The following is a 24,579-nucleotide window of genomic DNA, read 5'->3' on the forward strand; positions in this document are numbered from 1 at the left end:
GGACCCAAAAAAAAAAAAAAAGTGGACCAAACAATTGGCTGGGGAAAGGAAGGGCTAGAGAATTGACACTCTGGAGCCCAGGTCAAAAGTCCCAGGAACTCAGCCATGAATGAGCTGAATGAGATGAAGGATGCCCACAGAACATCAAACACGTGATCTACCTGCGCTTATCTCAAAACTTCTGAAAATAGCAGGAGTTCCTCTTTGGTCTTAAGAATTGGATTCACCCATTAACTGGAAGAAAGAGAATCTGCCTGTCTTCTCTTATCTGCATTGAACAAGATTATCTAGACAGACAATCAGTTTATCTGCTGGGTCCAGAACTGGTTTCAATCCTTGCAACCTTGGCCAAGTCACTTAATCACCTTGAAGGCTAGAACCTGCGGCCCCAAGAGAAGAGATGAACGCAGTGAAGAACCTCCAGGGCCTGAGAAGCCCAGAAATGGTGACTGTAGCTCTTTTCTGGTGAGCGGTGGCTGAGCAAGGTGTAGTTGGGAGGAGGGGGATATTTGGATCAGGTTAGAAAGCCATTTTTAATCAGGCATCTGTGGCTCATGCCTGTAATCCTAGCTACTCAGGAGTATGAGAACTGGGGATCACAGTTCCAAGTCAGCCTGGCCAAAAAAAAAAAAAAAGGCCTTGAGACTTTATCTCCAATTAACCAGCAAAAGGGAACTGGAGGCATGGCTCAAGTGGCAGAGCACCCCTATGAGTGGAAAAAGCCAAGCGAGAATGCAAGGCCCTGAGTTCAACCACCAGTAATGGCACCAAAACAAAAAAGCCTGTTTATTTTGCAACATTCTCAGAGGGCTAAAAAAAAAAAGCCTCTGCTAGCCACGCCAGCCCACCATCCTGCAGCTTACTGCCCAAGGGAGGATCTTTCCTGTTTTAGACAAGTCAACCACAATTGCTTAAAGGGAGGAGGAAAAGGGAGAAGGTCAAGCTCAGTATCCTGCGGACACCGCCCAAGAGAGGGCTTTGCCTGCTTCAAACACACCAATAAGGGAGGAGAAAAAAGAAGGGGTAGGAGCTACAGCCCAGGACCACTCATTCTTCTGAATGGCCTCCACTCTTCCCTCTGTTAACTAAACTCTTTGTTACCTTACTATATACTGTAACTGCCCTCTCTGTTCCCGGCCTTTCCTTCCTTCTATACTGCTGGAGTAGGAGAACCCACCCCCACGCTCCCGCACCAGTTCTTGCTCCATGTGTGTGACCCAGGCCCCCACGCTACCTTACTTGTCTTTATAAAACCAAACAAATAACATTCAAGGAAAATGTTATCCATGCCCAGTGCTGGGCCAGGAGACAGCTGATTCATTAGATCATGTCCTAGACATGAAGGAAGAATTCTAAAGAAGGTCAATCTTTTTTTTTTTTTTTTTTTTGGTGCCATAACTCAGTGGGATGCATTCCCACAGCCCAATTTGAATCTCTTTCTCATTCATTCTTTGCCAAGATTTAAAGTACATTTTGCCCTGAATTTAGAAAACAGGAAGGGTGTGTCCTCAATATGCCTGCACAGACTTCTTACTCTTACAGTTCCCAAAATATTACCGAAGTTAAACATACCTGTTCTGACCCAAGAAGACTTCAATAACTGAGACAAGTTGAGCTGTGGGTACTGGAAAGCTGCAAGAGAGTCGGGAGGGGAGAAACATCTGTAAGACACACATCTGTATCGGTCAGAAAGGCAAGTGTCCAAGGAAGCCCTGGGTAAATTACAATGCATGCTCTGACCTTCCCTTGCTATTGCACTCTTGAATTTGGCCAGCAAAATGCCAGATGAGTATAAAGACACAGACAGCAGTTGCTAAGGATGCTTGTCTCCAGGACAACAGCAGATAGAGGAAAGAAAGGACCCATCCCAGGCCCATCACAGATTTGGCTTCCCAAAAAGATCATCCACTCCCTAATTCGCCCACAAATAGCAGTGCTCCAGAGCAAAGTGCTCACACACTGCACTTTCATTACTCTGGGTTTCCCAGTCATTCATAACTCAGGGCAAGTGACCTCAGCTCCTGATTTGTCCCAGCACAATCCCGTTTGCATCTGTATAGTCCTGGTCTCACACACTGTGCAGAAATAAAAGTTGGTACCTGTAAATAACAGCCTTATTCCTAGCTACTGCTAGGCTTTACAGATTATTCTTCATAATCAACAATAAAGGCCATACAGTGGCTCCATTTTGACAAAAATTTGCCTTTTTTTTTTTTGACTTGACTTCAACTCCAGAATCTTTTTTTTTTTTGGTAGGTCACGGGGCCTGAACTCTGGGGCTAGGAACTGTCCATCAGCTCTTCAACTCAAGGCTAGCGCTCTACCACTTGAGCCACAGCACCACTTCCAGCTTCTTCTGCTTATATGATACTTAGGAATCAAACCCAGGGCCTCATACATTCAAGGCAAGTACTCTACCACTGAGCCACCTTCCCAGCCCCAGAATCTGCTATCTTTTAAAGTAAACTTTCCCCCATTCTTCTCAACTATCTCCATTTGCACTGGGAATCTAATGGCCTAAGCCAGGAAGAAAGGGTTTGTTTTCATTTCATTTTGTTTTTGTTTTAGTCAGTACAGAGTAAAATCCACTCTTTTTGACATCCAGCATTAGGAGTGTGCTAAATGTATAGTCACAAAATCCACCACAATGAAGATACAGGATAATTCATAGCACCCAAACACCTTTGAATGCTCTTCTATAGACAAACCTCCCTCCCTGTTTATACTAACAGCCACATATCTGTTCCCAATGTCCATATTTTGCTTTTCTAGAATTAGCATTTTGTGTGGGGGAGGGGGGTGTATGTGTGTGTGCGCGCGCGCTTTGCGCAAAAAAATCGAAAATTATTTACAATTAACCCCTGGTAGCTAACTGTAAATAAGAGTGTCGTGGACTTTCCGCCTGGGCTGGCTTTGAACCACAATCCTCAGATCTCAACCTCCTGAGTAGCTACAATTATAAGATTATAGGCATGAGCTACCAGCATCCAGCTAGAATTGGCATACTTTTAAGCAATATCCCACTTGCCTTGAGGGAAAAAAAAACAGAAGGTAGTGATGCAACTCAGTAAGGGAGCTCTTGCCTAGCATTCACCAGACTCTGGTAGGATCTGCAGAACTGCAACACAAGCAAGGCACAGAGTATGCCGCTCTGGCTGAAACGTGAGAAGTTCCAATTTGATCTGATTTATGTTGATGTTCCATCAAGTAGTTCCTCTGGAAAAAGGGGCTCAGTGAAACTACTTCCCATGACAGAATAAAGGCATCACACACTTGTCTACATCTATAGATGCTCACTCAAGGCAGAGCTCCAAGATAAACTATGGACTCTGCGTGGTGATGAGTGAGCCTATATGGGTTCACCAGCTACAATTAATGGCCCACTCTAGAGCTGGACGTTGAGATGGGGGATGCTGTGGAGGTCGGAGAAGGAAAAGGGGACATTTCAGTACCTCTAGATTCCAGTTGCTGTAAACCTGAAATTGCTTCAAATCAAATCCCTCTATAAAATTAAAAATGGGCTGTGCACTAGTGGCTCCTGTCCACCATCCTAGTTACTGAAGACTGGTTCAAAGTCACCCCAGGCAGAAAAGTCCGTGAGACTCTTATCTCCAAATATCCATCAAAAAGCTGGAAATGGAGCTGTGGTTTAAGCGGTAGAGCTCCAGCCTTGAGCAAAAAAAGGCTAAAGGAGAACATGAGGCCCTGAGTTCAAGACCCAGTACCATCATACGCACACACACACGCACACACACACACGTACACGTACACACACACATACACACACGTACACATACACGCACACACACGTACACACACACGTACACGTACACACACGTACACGTACACACACACACACACGTACACACACACACACACAAAATATTTTTTAAAAAGAGATCCTCCATCAAAAATACCCACCGCCACTTCCCCAGCTCCTCCAAGGAGCTCAGTACTCACGCTCTGCAATCTGCAGCACCGGGTACCCCAGATAGAAGCTGAATTCCACCACACTCAGGTTCCTGAGCAGCTCGCTCACCTCTGACCCATTCAAAAATCCTTGTGTGCCTCTAACAGCAAAGATAATATTCACTGGGCCCCGCCGAGGAGCCATCCTCGAAGAACCAACAGTCACGTTCAAGATCTGGAGTTTAAAAAAAAAGTCAGAAGTTTTTAGAATAAATTTAATCATTCAGCTGAAAACAACTGAAATTGACTAAGGTTTCTCTCATACAGGTTCTCTCTCTCCTCCCCGTTTTTCTTTTTTCTTTTCTTTTTTTTTTTTTGGGGGGGGGAGGGTGGTACCAGTACCAGGACTTGAACTTAGGGCCTGAGTACTGTCTCTTAACTTTTTCACTCAAAACTAGCACTTTACCACATGAACCACAGCTTCACTTCAGGCTTCTTAGTGGTTCATTGGAGATAAGAGTCTCATGGGCTTTGCCTGCTGGAGGTGAGCAATGGCTTTGAGCCATAATCCTCAGATCTCAGCCTCTTAAGTAGCTAGGATTATAGATGTGAGCCACCAGTGCCTGGTGAGATTTTAAAAGAAAAAAACCTTTTTAAAGGAAGAATAACTGTCTTTCTAACCTGGTTCCTTCCTGCAGCATTTCCCCCCAAGTGTTTTTTGCATGAAATGCTGAGCTGACCTTGTGGATTTCTTTCCCTTCAGCCTCTGTCACCCACCCCAAATCCCAGTGAAACAACAATAAGGAGACTAAAGCTCTGATGATGAAATAGGGAGAGAATCATATTGAAACAAGAAGGAAAGAAACCAATACCCAGCAAACACACAGGTACACACAGGCACACACCAAAAGCTGAGCTGGGAGTCACTGTTTCCCCAGGTCCAGGCCCCATGGGGGAGAGCAGAGGACCAGAGACCAAAAGTAGCTATGGAACAAGAATTAGACTAATCAATTAAAAGCCTGAATCCCAAAGAGCCAAGTTCATTGCCTTTCTCCTCTTCTGCTCCTAATGGCTACATCCAGGTGCTAGCAGCCGCCCCAACTCCCAGAATAGTCCGGAGAACTGGATCCTAAGAGAAAAGAGTCACTGCCCCAGGGGAATAAAAGGCTTCAAACCCTATGGCAAGAAAGAGAGAAAGGCAATAATAACTCAAGTGCATACCAGGTCATGCAAAAGACAAAGCAGGACTGCAAATGAAAGGAAAAGAGGTTTTTTCATAACACACATCCTCTCCCTCTCCTTCTCCCTCTCCCCCACTCCCCTCAAACAGAAGGGGAAAAGTGGACCAACTTCCAAAATAAATCTGGTTCTTCATCCCTAACAAACAAATAACTACCAACAATAGTCTCCAGACACTTAATGGAAAACTAGCTGCATAAAAGCAAGGGATAGAAGTCAATAGAGTTGCAGAGAAAACTGACATAATGTAGGCAATAACAGGCAAATTCAAAAACCCTAACTCATGACCTCAGAGACTCTGAAGGTAATCCTATATTATCTCAGGAAAGGAGCAAAGTTGAATGAGGGAAAAAATGACTACTAAAAAAAAAAATCTCAGCAGAAAGATTGAATAATCTCATAGACACCATGATAGACTGAATTAGTGACTGCAAAGATGCAGTTTAGGGAAATCTGTAAAAACAAAGAATTGAAAAGATAAGTAAAATACGAAGAACTAAGAAACATGAAAGTGCATGCAGGAAAAGTCTAGTTAATTTATAATCCAGAAAGAGAAGAGTCTGGAAGAGGGAAAAATAAAAGATCAAAGAAATATCCAGGCACCAGTGGCTCATACCTACAATCTTAGGTACGCAGGAGGCTGAGATCTGAGGATCGTGGTTCAAAGCCAGCCTGGGCAGGAAAGTTCATGAGACTCTATTTTCCAACAAACCACCAGAAAACCAGAAGAGGTGCTGTGGCTCACGTGGTAGAGCACTAGCCTTGAGCTGAAGAGCTCAAGGACAGTACCCAGGCCCAGAGTTCAAGCCCCTATGACTGACAAAATAAAAAATAAATAAAAAGACCAAAGAAATACAGAAATATCAGCAGTTTGCACACGATATCTGCAGCCAGTTCTTTGAAGAGAATCCTTTTCTATGTTTAGGCTGTGTCCCACAACATTTCTACAATACAGGTGGAACATGCCTAATCTAAAAACCTCATCAGTTCCAAACCGGAACCTCAGCAGAGCAACAGTGAGCATGCTCAAAGCCAGGAGCTAGAACCTCATGGCTGTAATCCTACCTACTCAGGAGGCTGACAACTGAGGATCGAAGTTCAAAGCTAGCCTAAGCAGGAAAGTCCAAGTAACCGCTCAAAGTGGTAGAGTGCTAGCCTTGACCACAAAAGCTCACGGACAGCATCCAGGCCCTGAGTCCAAGCTCTAGTACCAACACACACACACACACCACACACACACACACACACACAGCATCCAGGCCCTGAGTCCAAGCTCTAGTACCAACACACACACACACACACACACACACACACACACACAAGAGTTTGGGATTCTGAGTCATTTCAGATTCTCAGATTAGAGAAGCTCAACCAGTCAGGTCTCTGCAAATATTCTGAAATCCCCAAACTCCCAATTCTGATCCTAAAAACACTTCAGATAAGGCATAATCAACTTCCATGAAAACCATAGTCCTTGGTCAGCTGTTTAGCCTGAATACTATTAACTCTCCTGTATGAGGTCTCCTGTGGTCAGCTCATCATATCTGAGCTCTCTGGTCATCAGCTACTCGAGCACTGCTTCCAGCACTACACAGCCCCTTTGTGTTATCTAGACTCTGCAGCACAGGATGCGATCAACCCTGGTCCACACCAACTGGGCTTTTTCCACTGGAGAGGATGAGAGGCAATAAGACATTGTGGAAGAAGTCTTCCTGTTGTGTTGTGGGCAAGATCCTTTTACCTGCACCGTGAGGTTGTAGGGGGCTGGATGATGTTTTCTCACTTCAAAGAGCGCCGTCATCAGACCTTTCTCAATGCGCTGGGTGAAGTTGCAAAAACCAGTATCCACACTTGGAGGCACAAACTGAAGCACTGAAAAGGACAGTGATCAAAGTCTCATGAAAGAGATGCAGTTTAAGAGTTAGGAGATCAAAGTCAGGCACTGGTGGCTCACACCTGTAATCCTAGCTACTCAGGAGGCTGAGATCTGAGGATCACAGTTCGAAGCCAGACTGGACAGAAAAATCCCCATGAGACTCTTATCTCCAATTAACCACCAGAAAACTGAAGTGGAGTTGTGGTTCAAAGGGGCAGAATGATCCTTAGCAAAAAAAAAAAAAAGCTCAGAGATAGCCCCCGGCCCTGAGTTCAAGCCTCAGGACCAACCAAAAAAAAATTTTTTTTTTGGTTGAAGACTTAAGAGATGAAGACAGGAAAAAATATCTAAATCAACAATTTCATCCATAGTATGGGGCTGACCACGATGAAACATTATTTCTTTCTTTCAGATAAATCTTTTAAAATATGCATTTAATTAACTCCCAGTAATTGTATGTATTGACGGGGATGTGTGACATTTCAATACATGTATACAATATGTAACAATCAGCCGGGCACTGATGGCTTACATCTATAATCCTTGTTAATCAGAAGGCTGAGATCTGACAATCACAGTTTAAAGCTAGCTTGGGAAGGAAGTCTTTGAGACTCTTAACTCCAATTAGCCAGCAAAAAGCCCTAAGTGGAACTGTGGCTCAAGTGGTAGAGAACTTATCTTGAGCCAGAAAGTTCAGGGACAGCACCCAGGTATAGTGTTCAAGCCCCAGGACCAGCACACACATGAAAAAGTTTTCCTTTCAGGACATAGCATCCTGTTCTGTGGTCAGTGATGATATCCTTACTGGCAAGAAGGATAGCACTTTTGAAGAAAAAGTAAAGTACAAAGATGGGGAACATATGTATGTGTCTAACGGTCCTTAAATTTTTAAGGTTTAGGCTGAATTTTTTCTTTTTTTATTTGCCAGGCCTGGGGCTTGAACTCAGGGCCTGGGCCCTGTCCCTGAGCAAATTCTTTTGCTCAAGGCTAGCACTCTACCACTTGAGCCACAGCACCACTTCCGGCTTTTTCTGTGTATGTTGTACTGAGGAATCAAACCCAGGGTTTCATGCATGCTAGGCAAGCACTCCACCACTGAGCCACCTTTCTAGCTGAAAACTTAAGAGTAATGATATGGTCTCTGAGAGTCAGTGTAGAGGAATGTGACATGGGCTGTAACCATAATGTGCCTGGGAAAGAGCTGAAAATGGATGAAAGTCTATGGTGTGTACCCGGGAGGGTCATTAAACTACTCCTTCTGCTTTTATGTTTTAGGGTTTTTTTCCATTACTATCAAGTTTTCTTAAAATTAAATAATAGAGCCAGGTATGGCAGCACATGCCTGACCCGGCAGGCTAAGGCAGGAGGATCATTCAAGTTCTAATCCATTCCAGAAAGTACAGCAACACATCTCAAAACAAATGGAGGTACGGGGAAAACAAAGGAGGAGGTAACGATGCTCGAGAGGAAATGGACTCATTACCTTACTCGTGTAACTGTAAACCTTCTGTGCAGTATCTTTACAATAAAAAATTTTTAAAAATAAATGGAGGGATGATGGATGGATTAACAGATGGACAGACAGACTAGTACATTTTAAAAACAATACCCAATCTCTTAAAAATTAAGAAACAAAATTCTGTCTACTAATCAAAACCACCGTACTCAGTGGTGTCTCTCACCTGTTTGAACTTGGAACCTGGACTCGGGCACGAGGAAGGAAGGTCTCACAGACAGGATTAAAGGAGTTTGGTCTCGGACAAGTTTACTATTGATGAGGACATTAATGACTGATATTGCCGTGTAAACAAAAGGTCCAGATGTTACCAGGAATGTGAAGTCAGGAAATAGTTCATACACCTAAGGAAAGAAGACATTAAAGGTAACTCAAACTTAAAGGAAGTTGTGCTGAATAGAAAAATAATAAATTAGGTAAAAGAAAGTATCGGTACTTGAAGTAAAAGAGTAAATGAAAAAAAAAAGAGTAAATGATACATAATCAAGATTTAATTTTATCTATTCCTTTTATATTCTTCTCAAAACCATGCGGAGGAGCAAGGAGAAAACTGAATAATGAGCTATGGAAAAATCAATATGTTTGCTATACTTAAACCACACAGAAAAGAGAACTCATTCTATTGAGTATCACTGTCCAAAATAAACAGAATGGGAGCCCCCTATGCAATAGTAAGAATTCCAGCGGATACATTAAAAACATAAAGACAGGTGAAATTAAACTTGAAATATTTCATTTCATCTAATATATCTGAAACATCATTTAAACGTGGAGTCAATTCAAAAAATTATTAGTAGCTGAGCGCTGGTGGCTCACACCTGTAACCCTAGCTACTCAGGAGGTTGAGATCTAAGGATTCCAGTTCTAAGCTAGCCAGGTAAATAAATGTGAGATCTGATTGGTTATCTCCAAATAACCAATAAAAAAAACAGAAGCAGAGATGCATGAAGCTCAAGTGGTAGAACTCCAACTTGAGTAAAAAAGCTAAGTGAGCAAGCTAGGCCCTGGAATTCAAGCTCCAGTACCAACACACACACACACACACACACACATCAGTGACTGACTAGAGTATATAACTCAGTAGTTCAGTGCTTGCCTATGCACAAAGCACTGCAAAAACATCCCCAGCACTGCAAAAACAAAAACAAAACAAAGCGCTTCTTTGTGGGACATGCCTTTTCTCTGCATTTCCGAAAGGTGCTGTGTAGCAACCTCAGTGCACCTGAGCCCACAGCCACCGTGATGCATGGCTAGAGTGGACCTAGCTCCGGAACTCCTCTGGGCGCAGGCTCCCATCATGGGGTCCAGTATAAACAATGCAGAACTCCATTTCTCTCACTGGTGTGCAGAAAGATATGTGGACTCAAACCTGAGTCCTATCATGGAAACCAAGGTAAGCAAAACCATTTAGGTCCTCATCCCAAACCATATTCTCTGGATTGAGAGTCTTTGGCTCCAGCTCTGCCAACACATAACTCCCTCCCCCCTTCCATTAGACAAAACCAGAGCCTGTCTGAGATCAGGACAGTCTCCCCTGATAGAATGATGCTTGCTGGAGATGGAGAGAATGGCAAGTGAGCCAGGGAGGTATAATACAGAGGAAAGAGAGTAACTGGACGGCTGGGGCCACCTGTTGCCACATCCAGTCTGTCCAACGTGAGACCCCTCGAGCCTCAGAGACTCACCTTTAGCTCCACTGCCCTGCTGAAGTGGATCCTCAGCACTTCCTTAATTGACGTGATGATGTACTCCTGCACCGCCCGACGGGCCAGCACTGCAAATGAAATCCAACCACCACATGTGTTTTAGTGCCACGATGAAGAAGGATGGTGTCCCGCTTCTGGACCACAGAGTGACGCCACGGTGTGTTTTGTAACACAAGACCCACACTAACCACAGCAGAAGAGTCCAAGCTGGCCAATACTAGAAGGAACAGCTGTGGGGACGGGGGACTTGAAGATGCCAGGTAAGCAAGCACAGCATGAGCACAAAGTCTCTACCCCTGGTGCCTCAGATCAGGAAGCAGCTGCTGTCTCCAGCCAGGAGACAAAATGCTCCCGGTTCCCATTTTCCTCTTACAGTTGTCCAGCTGTGTACAAGTAGAGAGTGCCGACAGTAGAGAGGGAGACCTCCAGACCACACTTACCCCTCACTAAATGACCATGGTCATATGACTCCCTCAAAGTCCATCATGAACTAACTCTGGTCTCCAACTGAGCTCCATAGAAAGAGTAACACGAGCATGGCTCAAGTAGTAGAGCACCTAAGTCCAATTTCCCCAGCACCACATGCACACAAATCACTTCAAACCCCTCTCTGAACTCACTGATAGAAAATTACTAAAAAATGAGAAACAGACCTGAGAGACAGTGGCTCACACCTATAATCTTAGCTATTCAGGAAGCTGAGAGCTGAGGGTATGGTTTGAAGCTAGGCTGGGCAAGAAAGTCCAGTTAACCATCAAACACCAGAAGTAAAGCTGTGACTCAAGTAGAAGAGTGCTAGCCTCAGGGCTGGGAAGGTGGCTCAGTGGTAGAGTGCTTGCCTTGCATGCATGAGGCCCTGGGTTCGATTCTTCAGTACCACATAAACAGAAAAGGCTATAAGAGGTGCTGTGGCTCAAGTGGTAGAGCACTAGTCTTGAGCTGAAGAGCTCAGGGACAGAGCCCAGGCCCAGAGTTCAAGCCCCACAACCAACAACAACAACAACAAAAAGAGTGCTAGCCTTGAATAAAAAAGCTAAGGGACAGTGCACAGACCTGGAGTTCAAGCCCCATGCCCAAAGAGAGAGAGAAGAGAGAAGAATAAAGAAAGGAGAAATCAAGTATCCTAGAGACAAAACTATATAGAAAAGCAAAAGAATAGTAAGTTAATAAGAAATTCTAAGGGTTGTCCTAATTCAATTGCCAACTCTCTGGTTGAATTAAATAAGAATGTTTTTCACTTCAATCATGTCATCTATGCAAACGCTCAAAACCCTAGGAAAATTTTCTATGGCTCATTAAAATCTCTTATTTGTCCTTATTGCAACTACAAACATGCAATATTTTGTGTATACCTAGATGCCATATTCAGACTAAACACTTTTTTTTTTGTCAATCATGAGGCTTGAACTCAGGTCCTGGGCACTGTTCCTGAGCTTTGTCACTCAAAGCTAGTACCCTACCACTTTGAGACACTGCTCCACTTCTGGTTTTCTGGTGGTTAATTGGAGATAAGAGTCTCACAAACTTTCTTTCCCAGGCTACCTTCAAACTGTGATCCTCAGATCTCAGCCTCCTGAGTAGCTAGGATTACAGGCGTAAGCCACCATCTCCTGGACCGACTAAACATTTTACATGCATGCATGCATATCTTTATAATAACATCATGAATGCAAATCTTTACAATAAGGCCATGCAGCAGATGTCATTTTCATCCTTGTTTTAACAGTTTGGGAGACAGAGGAATAGGCTAGGTAACTGGAGAGTTCACAGAAGGCAGGCAGAGGAGAAGGATCACTATGGGAGGTTCTGTGAAGCCACTGTCTGCACTCCTAGCTATATAATGGTCTGCCCCAGAAGGCCTTCACATGAGCATCTTAGCAAGACCTCCTACCCCACAGAGATGAGGAGACGCAGTCTTACCAGTCGTGATCAAGTAAGCGTCCGGAACTGTAATATCACACACATACGGTGGCTTGGTGGTGACCAGTGCTGGGAGCCCCACTGTTGCTTCAGGAATGGAGGTGGTCCAGGGACCGAAGGATGGCGGAGGAGGAGCCACACTGCTCCCCTGGGGGTTCTCGCTTACACGATCACTGTTGGGGCCAGTGTCCACTGCATCCTCTATGACAACAGTGGTACTGGGCGTGCTTGGCGCAGGGGAGGAATTTGGAAAGAAATCTGTGGGTGTGGAGGATGGACGCATGGGGACTGTCTCTGTAGGCAGAGGGGAGGGACTCAACTCAGGAACCAATGAGGAGACAGATGACAGGGTCACATGGGTCAACAACTCTGTACTGCTGGGAGTAACTTTGGAGGAGGGGGAGCCCAATGTGTGTGCATCTGTAGTGTGGATATGGCTATTGGAAGGTGTCAAAGTTGAGGATAGAAAAGACTCCATAAAAATGGGTGTCCAATGGGAAGAAGGAGACATGGGCAGGAAGTAAGTCTCGGTAGAAGAGAGGTCGAGAACAGGCTCAGAGCCGGTGGCGTGCACGAATGTGATGAGTTCAGATTCGTGGGGAATGAGAGGAAGCTCAGAGGTGGAGGTAGTTTCAGTAAAAGCTGAGGTAAAATGAGCATCTGACTCCATTGGCAAACTGGTCGATGCTTTGGTGAACTTGAGAGAGTCCCAGGGGGAGCTTGAGAGTAATGGCGATGCGGCAGAGAGGTTCCATAGAAAAGTGACTGTGTTGAAAGCCACCTCTGAACTTGGCCAGGGCTGAAGAGACTCCAGGTTTGAGGAATTCAGAACAGAAAGTGGAGATGACTGCGAGCTGACAGACAATGCAAGAGTCTCAACCAGGGTGGGGAAGGTCTGCAACTTGAAGGCGGACAGATCACTTGACATCCCAGAGGGAGAAGCAAGACCCCCTGAAGTAGAAGGGCCTGGGCTGCTGAGCTCCAGAGGTGGGGTTGAATAAAAGCCCGATCCATGTTCAAAAACACTGGTAGATTCTTGGTCAGACATATGTATAGACTCCACTAAGCCAACCAAACTATAAGAGGTCAGCGGGGTTGGGTCTCTGCCAGCATGTGATGGAGTATTTTGGTTGGACGTGACTGAGAAAAACAAGTCAAGGGAAATACTCGGGACCACAGAGGGGAACACAGCTGTCACACTGAATGGTGTCTCTTGGGCCTGGGTGACAGAGGAAGAGTCCAAAGCAGGATCAGGTGACACAGATGGGGAGAAGCAGACATGGGAAGGGGACCCGTGGGTGGTGGTAACAGTGTCCACATCCACCCTAGCTGACATGCCAGAGCTTGAGTCTAAGATGTCCACAGATCTGGAAGAAAGGGACAGAACAGGCCTGGAGGGGAAAAGCGTATTAAACTCTTGAGGATTTTCTTCAAATGCAGAGAGCTCTGCACCCACACTGCTCCATGGAGAGTGGCTTCGGTCCACCATGGCTGTGGTCATGGTCTCTGGCTCATCTCCTGACCCCAGGTCTTTCCCCGTAAGACTCGTGGCCAGACCCGGCTGAGGTGACATCTCAGCACAAGACGTGCACCACGTGTGCGTTCGGAGAGCGGCCACTGGGCTCAAGACACACGTGTTATCCACACAAGGGGAGACCACAGAACTGCCAGGCAGTTCAGACGCGCCGCCAGCACTGCTCGAAAGGAAGGGGCTGTGGGACACATCCGCTGACTGGCTAGCAGAGGACACAAATGCCAAAGAGTCTGAAAATAAAGCAAAAGGTATGCTGCTCAAAGCAGGGGCTGTCCGCGACACAGTGACAGTGGGATACACTTTTGGAGGGGTGGTTTCTTCTAGATGTTGACTCCAAGCAGAGGTCCTAGCCGGATACCGATCTGCGCTCGTGGCCAGGACATCTTCTAGAGGCGGCGAGACCTCCCTCGGGGGGACAGATGGCTGTTGAGTCATGCCATCGCCTGACGGCTGAGGCATCAAAGATGGGATGCTAAAAAGGAGAGTTGCTGCCTCCTCCATTACTGAAGCTGAAAATTCTGGCAAAGTCCTACTTGATAACTGGCTGTGAATTTCAGGAGTAGGATAAAGCACCACATTCCTACTAGGAGTTGGCATGAAGCCCTCGGAGGTGGGAAAAGCTGACCCAAAAGTGTTGAAGTGACTGGAGGATTCAGCATATGCCCCTGATGGCTGCAGTGTGTTTCGCCAGGCTGAAGTCACTTCTTCACCCAGCAAAGAAATTGTGGGTCTGGATGGGGTGAGCAGAGGCGCGGGCGTTTCCCGGGGTGGCTCTGGCGGGCTGGTGGTGAGATCCTGCAGTGGGAAAACCATCTGTGAAGTGGTCCAGGGAGCCTCTGGTAGACAGTTATCCATTTCCTCCTCATCGATGGCTACCTCATTACTCATCACTGAGCCATAATTCGCCACAAAGATGCTGGGATCTGCTGCGCTTGGGGTCTGTGGACCATCGTTTAAAAAGGTGGTGTCCAAAGCAATGGCAGATGAAGAGGAGGGCAGGAGGAGAGACCAGCTTGCCTGGGACCCCGGAGCAGTCTCTGTTAAGGCCATAAGGGCAGGGCTGCGCGCCACGCTGGTCTCCTGCAGGAACTCCACGGAGGGTGAAGAAAGGTTGTGCTGCTGTTCCAGATAGATCTCATCTAGGAAGAAAACCAAAGCTGCGTTAGCCGGGAGGCACTAAGTCACACGGCGAACATTGTGTGACAGGCAGAAAACACACACTCATTGCAAACACCCGTTCACGAGAAAGCCCCGCGATTCGCAGTTAGAAGTTCAGCAGTGAGCTGGAAGCCAGACACGACAGTATCTGTAAATATTCATAAACCTGAGCAGCACCTTTACTCCAGCTTGCATACATGTGAACACATTTGCACGCTTTTTTGATGTCTTGTACTTTCTAACAACACACAGTCAGAAGACAGGAAATGCAAGGGGCTTTCCAAGGCTGTCTAGCCATTCTCTCCCAATCACCCAACACACAAAGAATGGGAGCTTAGGGAAGGTCCATAAATTAACTACACATTCACTGACTAGGGAAGATCAATAAATTACCTACAAGAGCACCCATCCAAGGCTGCCTCAACTCCAAAGCCCATGACAAGAGCTGGCTCCTAAGAGAAATGAACCAGACGGCTCCTGATGTTCTATCCCAGTTAGAGGCTCCCACGGTTTTCCAGCTGTGCTCCTTGCCAATTTCTGGCCCTTCCCATGCAGGCTCCAGACACCTCCCAGCCCACTTTTCACCATCCCTGCCCCACCCCCTCCTCTCAGGCCTATACAACTATACTCTAGACAAATCCACATCCTTAGTTGTATGCTGGTGCTCATATCTATAATCTTGGCTACTCAGAGGCTGAGATCTGAAGATCACAGTTCAAAGCCAGCCTGGGCAGGAAAGTCTGTGAGACTCTTGCATCCAATTAAATACCAAAAAGTCAGACGTGGAGCTGTGGCTCAAGGGGTAGTCAGCCTGGAGTGAAAAAGCCAGGTAAAGCTCAAGGCCTTGAGTTCAAACTCTAGTACCAGCACACACATGCATACACACACACACAGACACACACAAAGCATATATCTATATATGTGAAATATATATATACATACATATATATCTTTTGCCAAACCCACATCTACTCTGGCTTTGTGACTTGCACATTGCTGCCACCATCTGTCTGGATTCTCCCACTGGCCCTTCAGCTAGAGTGTAGCTCTGACCTCCTTCTTCTGACTAAAGGGGAGTTAGTGAGTCCCTTCCAGTCCCATTTGTGACTGTACCTGCCGAAATTAACCAGCTCATTAGACTGTAGCTTCTCAGAAACAGGAGAGAGTAATTAATAAACATTGTTTCTGGACTGGGAATGTGGCTTAGTGGTAGAGCGCTTGCCTAGCATGCATGAAACCCTGGGTTCAATTCCTCAGTACCACATAAACAGAAAACGCCAGAAGTGGTGCTGTGGCTCAAGTGGTAGAGTGTTAGCCTTAAACAAAAAGATGCTCAGGGACAGTTCTCAGGCCCTGAGTTCAGGGACAAGCAAAACAAACAAACCAAAAAACACCCTATTGTTTCTCTCTTTTTCTATGGCTACCACAGTGAATGCATAGTGTAGAAACTCAATAAATATCCACCCAGTGAATGAATAAGAGATATGTTGCTACTAAGTTCCAAAAGCGCTGAAGCATACAGTTATCTGCTCAGACTCTCCTAGCCTTCATCCCAGTGACAGCTACTATCTTTAATTATTTATTTTTAACCAATCCTGGGGCTTGAACTCAGGGCCTGAGTGCTGTCCCTAACCTTCCTTTGCTGAAAGCTAGTGCTCTACCACTTGAACCACAGTGTCAATTTGGCTTTTTTTGTTTTTGTTTTTTTTTTTTGCTAATTTATTTGAGACAAGAGTCTCGTGGACTTTCCTGCCCTGACTGGCTTCAAACCTCAGATCTCAGCCTCCTGAGTAGCTAGGATTACAGGTGTGAGCCACCGGCGCCCGGCAGCCGCCCGCACTTATAAGGTACTGGCAACTCCCTTGTAGTTCAAGTAGACAAGAAGGGGAAGCAACGGTCCAGCTGCTGAGGACAGCACAGGGTCCCGTCCACGTCACCGGGCAACAGTCATCAACCAGAGCTCTACTTTCACCTGTGCCAATGGGTGAACTAGTACAGGGATAATCTTTAACTTACTTCATGTTACGAAGGTGTCCTGAGTAGCAGAGGGAAATGTGGGGACACGCATGCGTGCGTGAAGATGAGAGATCAGGGGACATATCTACAAGTCCAAGAATACTAGCCAACCCCCAGCAGTTAGGAGACTCCCATGGAACAGATTCACCCTCACAGACCACAGAGTGAACCAGCCGCACCTATGCCTTCATCTTGGGCTTGTAGCCTCCACACCTGAGATAATTCATCTCTGTTCTTTTGTTGTTGTTGTTGTTATTGTTGGTCGTGGGACCTGAACTCTGGGCCTGAGCACTGTCCTTCAGCTCTTCAGCTCAAGGCAAGCACTCTACCACTTGAGCCACAGCACCACTTCCGGTTTTCTAGTGGTTTATTAGAGATAGGAGTCTCACGGTCTTTCTTGACCAGGCTGGCTTTGAACTGCGATCCTCAGATCTCAGTCTCCTGCGTAGCTAGGATTACAGGTGTGAGCCACCAGCGCCTGGCTCATCTCTGTTCTTTAGGCAAGAAAGAAAGAGAAAGAGAGAGAGAAAGCGAGAGAATGTCTACCTCAACTTTGACTTTAGACAGCAGGTATGCAAAAAGCTTAGAACATATATGTATAGCTCAATATCATACACTAAGACCCTTAATTTGAAGTAGATCTGCTCCACAATGTCTGGCAGATGCCAACATCCATTGTCCTAAAGCCAGGCATGGTGGCATGCACTTATAGTTCTGGATACTTAGGAGGCTGAGACAGAAGAATCACTTGAGTCCACATAATTAAGATTCAGCCTGGACAAGGTAACAAGATCTTATATCAAAAAAAAAAAAAAAAGGGCCCCAAGAAAAGCATACTCTCCAATCAGCAATGAAGTATTGCTATTGCTAAGGCTATAACAAATATGAGTACAGAATAGAATTTATAAAACACACAGGGAAATAAGGTATCATGAAAAAAATCAAGTCAAAAGAAATCCCCACAAATAACATCAGATCTTTAAAAAACTGTAGATACTGGAATTCTAGAATATATTTTTTTAAAGATACACTTAACTCATTTTAAGTAATGAGGGACCATAAACATGAGTAAAGAGCACCAGGTTATAAAAACTGGCTGGTAGTCAGGCCCCAGTGTCTCACGCCTATAATCGTAGCGACTCAGGAAACTGAGATTTGAGGATCACGGTTCAAAGTCAGCCCAGGCAGGAAAGTCAGTGAGACTCTTACCTCCAATTAACTACTAGAATACCAGAAATGAAGCTGTAGTTCAAAGTAGTAGAATGCTAACCTTGAGCAGAAAATCTCACCAGGTCCTGAGTTTAAGCAAAAAAAAAACACAAAAACTGGCCAGAAATATTTGAAAACAAAGAAAATTTCGAAATGAAAAATACCATAACTAACCTGTTATAGCTCACTGTACATGTAGAACCAGCAATTTAGATACCGTTAAAGTGAGATTTAAAAACTGAAAGATAAAACTGAAGAATTTACTCAAAATGGGAAACAGAGAAACAAATAGATGAAAACCTAACAATAGAAGCCTTAAGTCACAGTAAAGATAGGACAGTCCAATATCAACTAGATAAAAAATTTAAGAAGCCGGGCGCCAGTGGCTCATACCTGTAATCCTAGCTACTCAGGAGGCTGAGACCTGAGGATCACAGTTCAAAACCAGCCTGGGCAGTAAAGTCCGTAAGACTCTTATCTCCAATAAACCACTCAGAAAATCAGAAGTGATGGTGCAGTTCAAGTGGTAGAGCGCTTGAAAGAGCTGAGGAACATACTATTGTTTCTAACATATTTATAAGATGATTTCTTTGTTGCTTTGTATGTCCCTCCCCATGGTATAACCCCTGTTTTTACTGTTTTATTTGATGCTGAAGGGATGGTAAGGGGAAACAAAGGAGGAGGCAACAATGCTTGATAAGAAATGTACTCATTACCTTGCCTATGTAATTGTAACCCCTCTGTACGGTATTTTCACAATTTTAAAAAAAAAAAAAAAGAGCTGAGGAACAGCGTCCAAGCCCAGAGTTCAAGTCCCACCACTAACAAAAAAAAAAAAATTTTTTTTAAGAAAAAAGTGAGACAAGATTCAAAGAAAGAGTGCAAAGGATCTTCCAAAATTAATAAGCAACATTAATTCTATATTGTAAGAAGATCATGAACTCTCAAGCAGGGTGAATGTTTTTTTAACTTACACCCACAAACAGGAGACCACAGAAAAACAAAAATAAAGGCAAACTATAAAAGCAGCAGAGCTGGTTAAGTGATTGTAATACACAGCAGATAACTATTTTGCAGAACTAGAAGCCAGATGACAATGAACAAGAAAGAGAAAATGGGGCTGGGAAGGTGGCTCAGTGGTAGAGCGCTTGCCTTGCATGCCTGAGGCCCTGGGTTCAGTTCCTCAGCACCACATAAGCAGAAAAAAAAAGCCAGAAGTGGCGCAGTGGCTCAAGTGGTAGAGCACTAGCCTTGAGCTGAAGAGCTGAGGGACAGCGCCCAGGCCCAGAGTTCCCATGACCGGACCCAAAAAAAAAAAAAAAAAGAGAAAATGTTTGACATCTTGGATTTGAGTAATCAAGAAAACACACAAAATAATAAAGTCTTAAGATAAAAAGTGTTAACACCAAAGATATTCAAAGGACACAAAGATATCCATCAGGAAGAAGCGTAATTATCTCAGAAGAAATGGAAAATAAGTGATGAACACATAGTAATATAAATATATATAATAATGATAATATAAATAATACAAATAAATTACACAAATATCTAATTTATGAGCTTACAAAGACAAATACTATTGAATTAAAATAGTGTATGCATATAGAAGACAAAACAACAACAGAAGTATCTGAGATCCACTAGTCAAGATGAAAATTGAGTTAATGTAAAATTCTGTGAACAGAATATCTTTACACAAATGTAAAGACACTAAAATTTTTGAAGTAGTCTTGGCAGGGTGCTTATAATCCTAGCTACTCAAGAGACTGAGATCTGAGGGTTGTAGTTTGAAGCCAGCCTGGACAGAAAGGCCTCAAGACTCCATCTGCAATTAAGCAGCAAAATGCCAGGCTGAAAGTGTGGCTCAAATGGTAAAGGGCCAGCCATGAGCAGAAAAGCAGACCAAGAGCCTGAGATAGTCAAAAAGTCATACATTTAAGTAGTAATAAAACCATGCTTCTGCCCAACTGTGTGTTATACAAGTTGAGAATTTGCCTATGGATAAATCATTTCATGTGTGTTTTAAAACTCTGCGATGATATAATTTGTTTTGAAATACAAGAGCTGTACAGGGAGCAGGATCCCATTTTAAATGAATCCGAAACGCATAAACCAGAAGAGAGCAAGAGATGAAACAGCATATAATAAGCAAGACTTAGTGGCTGATTTATGAACTAAAGGATCAGATGCCAATTGCCATTTGGTCAACCTCACCTTAAGAGGACATAGAACAGGGACAGCGAAGGAGGTCAAAAAAACAACATAAAAAAGTCCTCTTGACTGGAGGGAAAAAAATACACAGGTACAAAAATTCCAATTGGGAAATATAAAGCTGAGATGCTTTTATTCTTTCTGCCAAACCCTAGGGGAGAAACAGGCACACCCAGGAGACAGCAGCTGCCAGGCCACAGGGAATTACTTCTGTAGTTAATTCGGGAAGAGGTTAGAAAACCCAGGTGAGACTCTCTCCGCCTAAAAGGCACCAGGGACTCTCACTTCAAGCCCTGGAGATCAATTTCCAAGCTCTAAAGCCTTGGATCACAAAAGAATGAAAGGTTCTCTCTCTGACGACACAGACAAGCAACAGAGGCTGGGACCAGACCTAGGCAGAGCCGTGGCACGCCAGCAAATGACGCATCGAACGCAGACGTCACCCAGCCGATCGGTGCCCTGCTCCCAGCTGACCCACAGCTGCGACCCCACTGCAAGAAGCCCTGTCAAGGTGTCTTCTCTCCCAAAGCCCACAAAATACACGTGTATTGGATGTCCACCATGAAACAGCACATGCACGCTGGTCACCACCAGGCTGCTTCCTTGCCCCAGGCTCTCAAAAGCATGACAATGAAGGTAAACACACTCTCCGGTTGGAACCCTTACCTGTCTGACTGCACCTTTCTAGCTATGTGGATCCCTTGAGACCAGCCAAACCCCTTCTGGTACAAATGAGGCCCCAAGAGTTTAAAGACTAGCACAAAATGGCAGACAGTGTGATGAAGAAAGGCAGGTCTAATGATCTCAGAATGCAAATGTTCTTCCAACCACACCCTATTTTCTTAAAAGTATTAGTAAAAGCTGGCTCACAGCTGTAATCTTAATTAGCTACTGGAGGCTGAGATCGAGGAAAATCTGTGAGACTCTTATCTTCAATTAACCACCAAAAAGCCAAAGCAGTATGGCTCAAGTGATAGAGCACAGACCTTGAGCAAAAAAGATAAAGGGCAGGGCCCAGGAACTGAATTTAAGCCCCAATACAAGCACTAATAACAATAATAATGTTAGTAGAGAAAGTAACTTGAAAAAAAGCCAGTTTATAGTATAATCGAATTGAACTCAGGGCCTGGGCACTGTCCCTGAGCTTCTTTTGCTCTAGGCTAGCACTCTACCACCTGACCCACAGTTCCACTTCTGGCTTTCTGATAACTGGAGATAGAAGAGTCTCACAAACTTTTCTGCCTGGGCTGGTGGTCCTCAGATCTCAGCCTCCTGAACAGCTAGGATGAGAGGCGTGAGCCACCAGCGCCCAGCCCGGCATGTCTTTTTAACTTCCATGTGTGGCCAACTTAGCAAATCTTTAGCCACTTTTATTCTTTTTCTACTTGTCAGTGAGTCCTTAGTGTCATGAAGACCACTCTTCTCTTATTCCTATGTTTCATCTGTTCCTACCCCGGCCGTGGAGAATAAAATGTCTTCCTTTCTTTCTCAAATCCCAGATGTATACCCAGATGTAGTCCCTACCATGTTACCCGCTCCACTGGTGAGTACTGGTTATAAGAAATATGATTTAAGATAGATTGTTAGAGGGCTGGGAAGGTAGCTCAGTGGTAAAGTGCTTGGCTTGCATGCATAAGGTCCTGGGTTCGATTCCTCAGCACCATGTAAGCAGAAAAAGCCAGAAGTGGCTGAAGTGGTTCAAGTGGTAGAGCACTAGCCTTGAGCTGAAGGGCTGAGGGAACAGCACCCAGGCCCACAACCGACCAAAATGAAAAAAAAAAAGACATATTGTTAGAAAAAAACCTACCTCAAGCATAAAAATCTATGAGTCTCTTGTGTGCAATTAATGAGCAAAAAGCTACAAATGGAGCTTGAGCAAAGAAGTCAAGCAAGAACACAAGGCCTTGAGTTCAAGCTCCAGTATCAGCACAAAGATAGGCAGAGGCAACAGATGTATGTGTGTGAAAGAGAGAGGCAAAAAGCTAAGCAAGAATGCCAAGTGCTCAGTTCAAACCCCAGCACCAACACCAAAAAGAAGTAAACAAATAAAAACAAAACTGCCATTGCCACCAAACAATGCTAAAATAATGCCCTTGCAAAACATTTTTTTAATATATCTTACAGTTAAACCATCAATACAGGAGGCTCATGCTGGGATTTACGGACTCTTGGTATGATTTGTTTCCTTTGAGGAGGAAGATATGAACATGCTGATTTAACACAAGCAATGGTGCTGCTTTTTGGAAGATGCCATGTTTCACTTTGCCTCGTTTTCTTCTTTCCTGAATAAAACACAACCCTCTCCTACCAACCTGGAGAGCAAGAGAACCAGCACTGCGAACAACCAAAACAAACTAAACACTCGATTCACTAAGAACAAAAGGGGAAAACTTCGCTGCCAACCATCTGTTCCTAAAATAATTTAATTCAAAACACAGTCCTGCAACAGCAGGGAAAGGACACCAGCAGCTTGGAGATAATCTGGTCTCGGATTGCACTGGGGGCTGGACGGGCACCACATCCCATGACGAGGCATGACGGCGCACCTTCCCTCCCACGCCAGGGCGGAGCATCAGTTAATTCCCCACAGTGCCGGGCCTACGGCAAAGCTGGGGTCGGTCTAATTCCAACACACAGTAAACAGCTATGCTACTGTCTTAATACCTTCCTTCAGCTCCCAATTAAGCCTTTCTTTGACCAAGGGAGCAGGAGGCTGAAGAGAGAGAAGGGTCACTCTTGACTGGAAGCACCGGCAGGCATAAAAGCCCTGAGTCTGGGCAATGTGGGAGGTATCTGGGCTGCAAGCAGCAGTGTTTCCGTTTGCTTGGGAGAACGGCTGACAGGTTATTTTGAGCAAAGCATATATTTTAGCATCGTGACCCTAAAGAAAAATCAGCCTGGCATAAAATCCACAAAATACAAAGCAGGATGAAGGGAACTGGGGGGTGGGGAGTTGTGAAAGGAGGATCATTCCCGACCTGGAAGTTGAGGCCAGCTTGGGCAACACAGTGAAACCACATCTCATAAATAAAAAGAGAATCCTACTGCCTATTTTTAAAGTTTCCATTCTCTAGTCATCCTCCATCAGCCCGGTCCCACTGTGAACTCTCCCTTCTTCTCCCTCTATCACAGTATTCCATGTAGGCCTAGGTGATGAGCACGTGGAACTCAGCCTTGCACAGGAGACGGGATTTCTAGATCTCAAGTGCAAGCAGCACAGGTGTTGTGAGCCACGGATGTAACCCTACTTCCCCCTGCCCTCTGAGTGTAACTGAAGAACCTGGAGAGCCCAGACACCCACAAACAAGTATTCAAATGGCTTCTATTGTACTGCTTCACTAAAGCCAGAAGCCCTCCAGAGCAGTCTTCTACATCCTGTGCATGATACACGAGGGCTATGTGGTACCCTACAGACATCCCAGCCTGTGAGACTATGTGCCAAGGGATGCAGGCCTGAGAAACGTTTTAACTGCCCCAGCCCTCATCCAAGCGAGGTGTGTCCCTAGCCACTGACACCCATGAATTGGAGCTGTGGTCTCTCCACATAAACCATAGCCCGCTATCAATTCTGTACCCTCCTCTAGCCACTGTGATCCTCTGGCTCCTCCTCTAGCTCCTCTGATTCATCTGTAGTTTTCCAATATGGAAATGGATCAATAATCCATCTCTATATGTCATGTAAAGATCATTCCATTTTTAAAGTCCTTCATTACTTCTTTTTAATTTTTTTTTTCTGCAGGTACTGGAACACTGATCCTTAGCTTTTTTTCACTCAAAGCTGGTATTCTACCACTTGTGGCATATTGCTGGTAAGCTGGACATAAAGAGTCTTTTCTATTTGTCCCCCAGGGCTGACTCCAATCCTCACACCTCTCCTGAGTAGCTAGGATTATAAGGCCTGAGCCTTACAATGCCTGGCATCTTCTGAAACCCAAAGCCCTTGGCTGATGTCCAGCAGCCCTCGTCCCTCTGAACCTCGTCCGCCTCTTCTATGGGCACCATACTCTGGCCACTCCACGAGCATTCACAACACCATGCGTGCCAAGATCCTGTCACACTCTAGCCTCCTCTCTTCCATCTTTATTTCCTCACCAAACCTACTGCTCTGCCTCCTCTAGAAGACTGTGGGCTCCATGAAAGGAGAGGCTGCATCATTCATCCGTCTCTTATGTCCAGCCCAACACATCCATTGGTTTATTGAGTCCAAATCCCTCCTGACCACAGGTGTGACCTGTTAACCAATCAGAATTGCCCTTACTCATGGTCCTTAGCGTGCAGAGAT

At 44.9% G+C, this 24,579-nt stretch overlaps 1 protein-coding gene across 1 annotated transcript in view; it reads right to left on the reverse strand.

Annotated features, from left to right (window-relative positions):
* Kiaa1549 (KIAA1549 ortholog) overlaps positions 1–24,299 on the reverse strand; it is a 66,904-nt gene extending 42,605 nt beyond the window's left edge. Inside the window, 8 exon segments of the mRNA XM_013021554.1 lie at positions 1,035–1,046; positions 1,573–1,632; positions 3,961–4,144; positions 6,890–7,020; positions 8,707–8,884; positions 10,226–10,314; positions 12,167–14,839; positions 24,212–24,299. Of these exon segments, the coding sequence (XP_012877008.1) occupies positions 1,035–1,046; positions 1,573–1,632; positions 3,961–4,144; positions 6,890–7,020; positions 8,707–8,884; positions 10,226–10,314; positions 12,167–14,839; positions 24,212–24,299 (3,415 nt within the window).
* Between the last annotated feature and the right edge of the window lie 280 nt (positions 24,300–24,579).

This window comes from Dipodomys ordii, unplaced genomic scaffold (assembly GCF_000151885.1).
Source record: "Dipodomys ordii isolate 6190 unplaced genomic scaffold, Dord_2.0 Scaffold56, whole genome shotgun sequence".
Classification (NCBI taxonomy): domain Eukaryota; kingdom Metazoa; phylum Chordata; class Mammalia; order Rodentia; family Heteromyidae; genus Dipodomys; species Dipodomys ordii.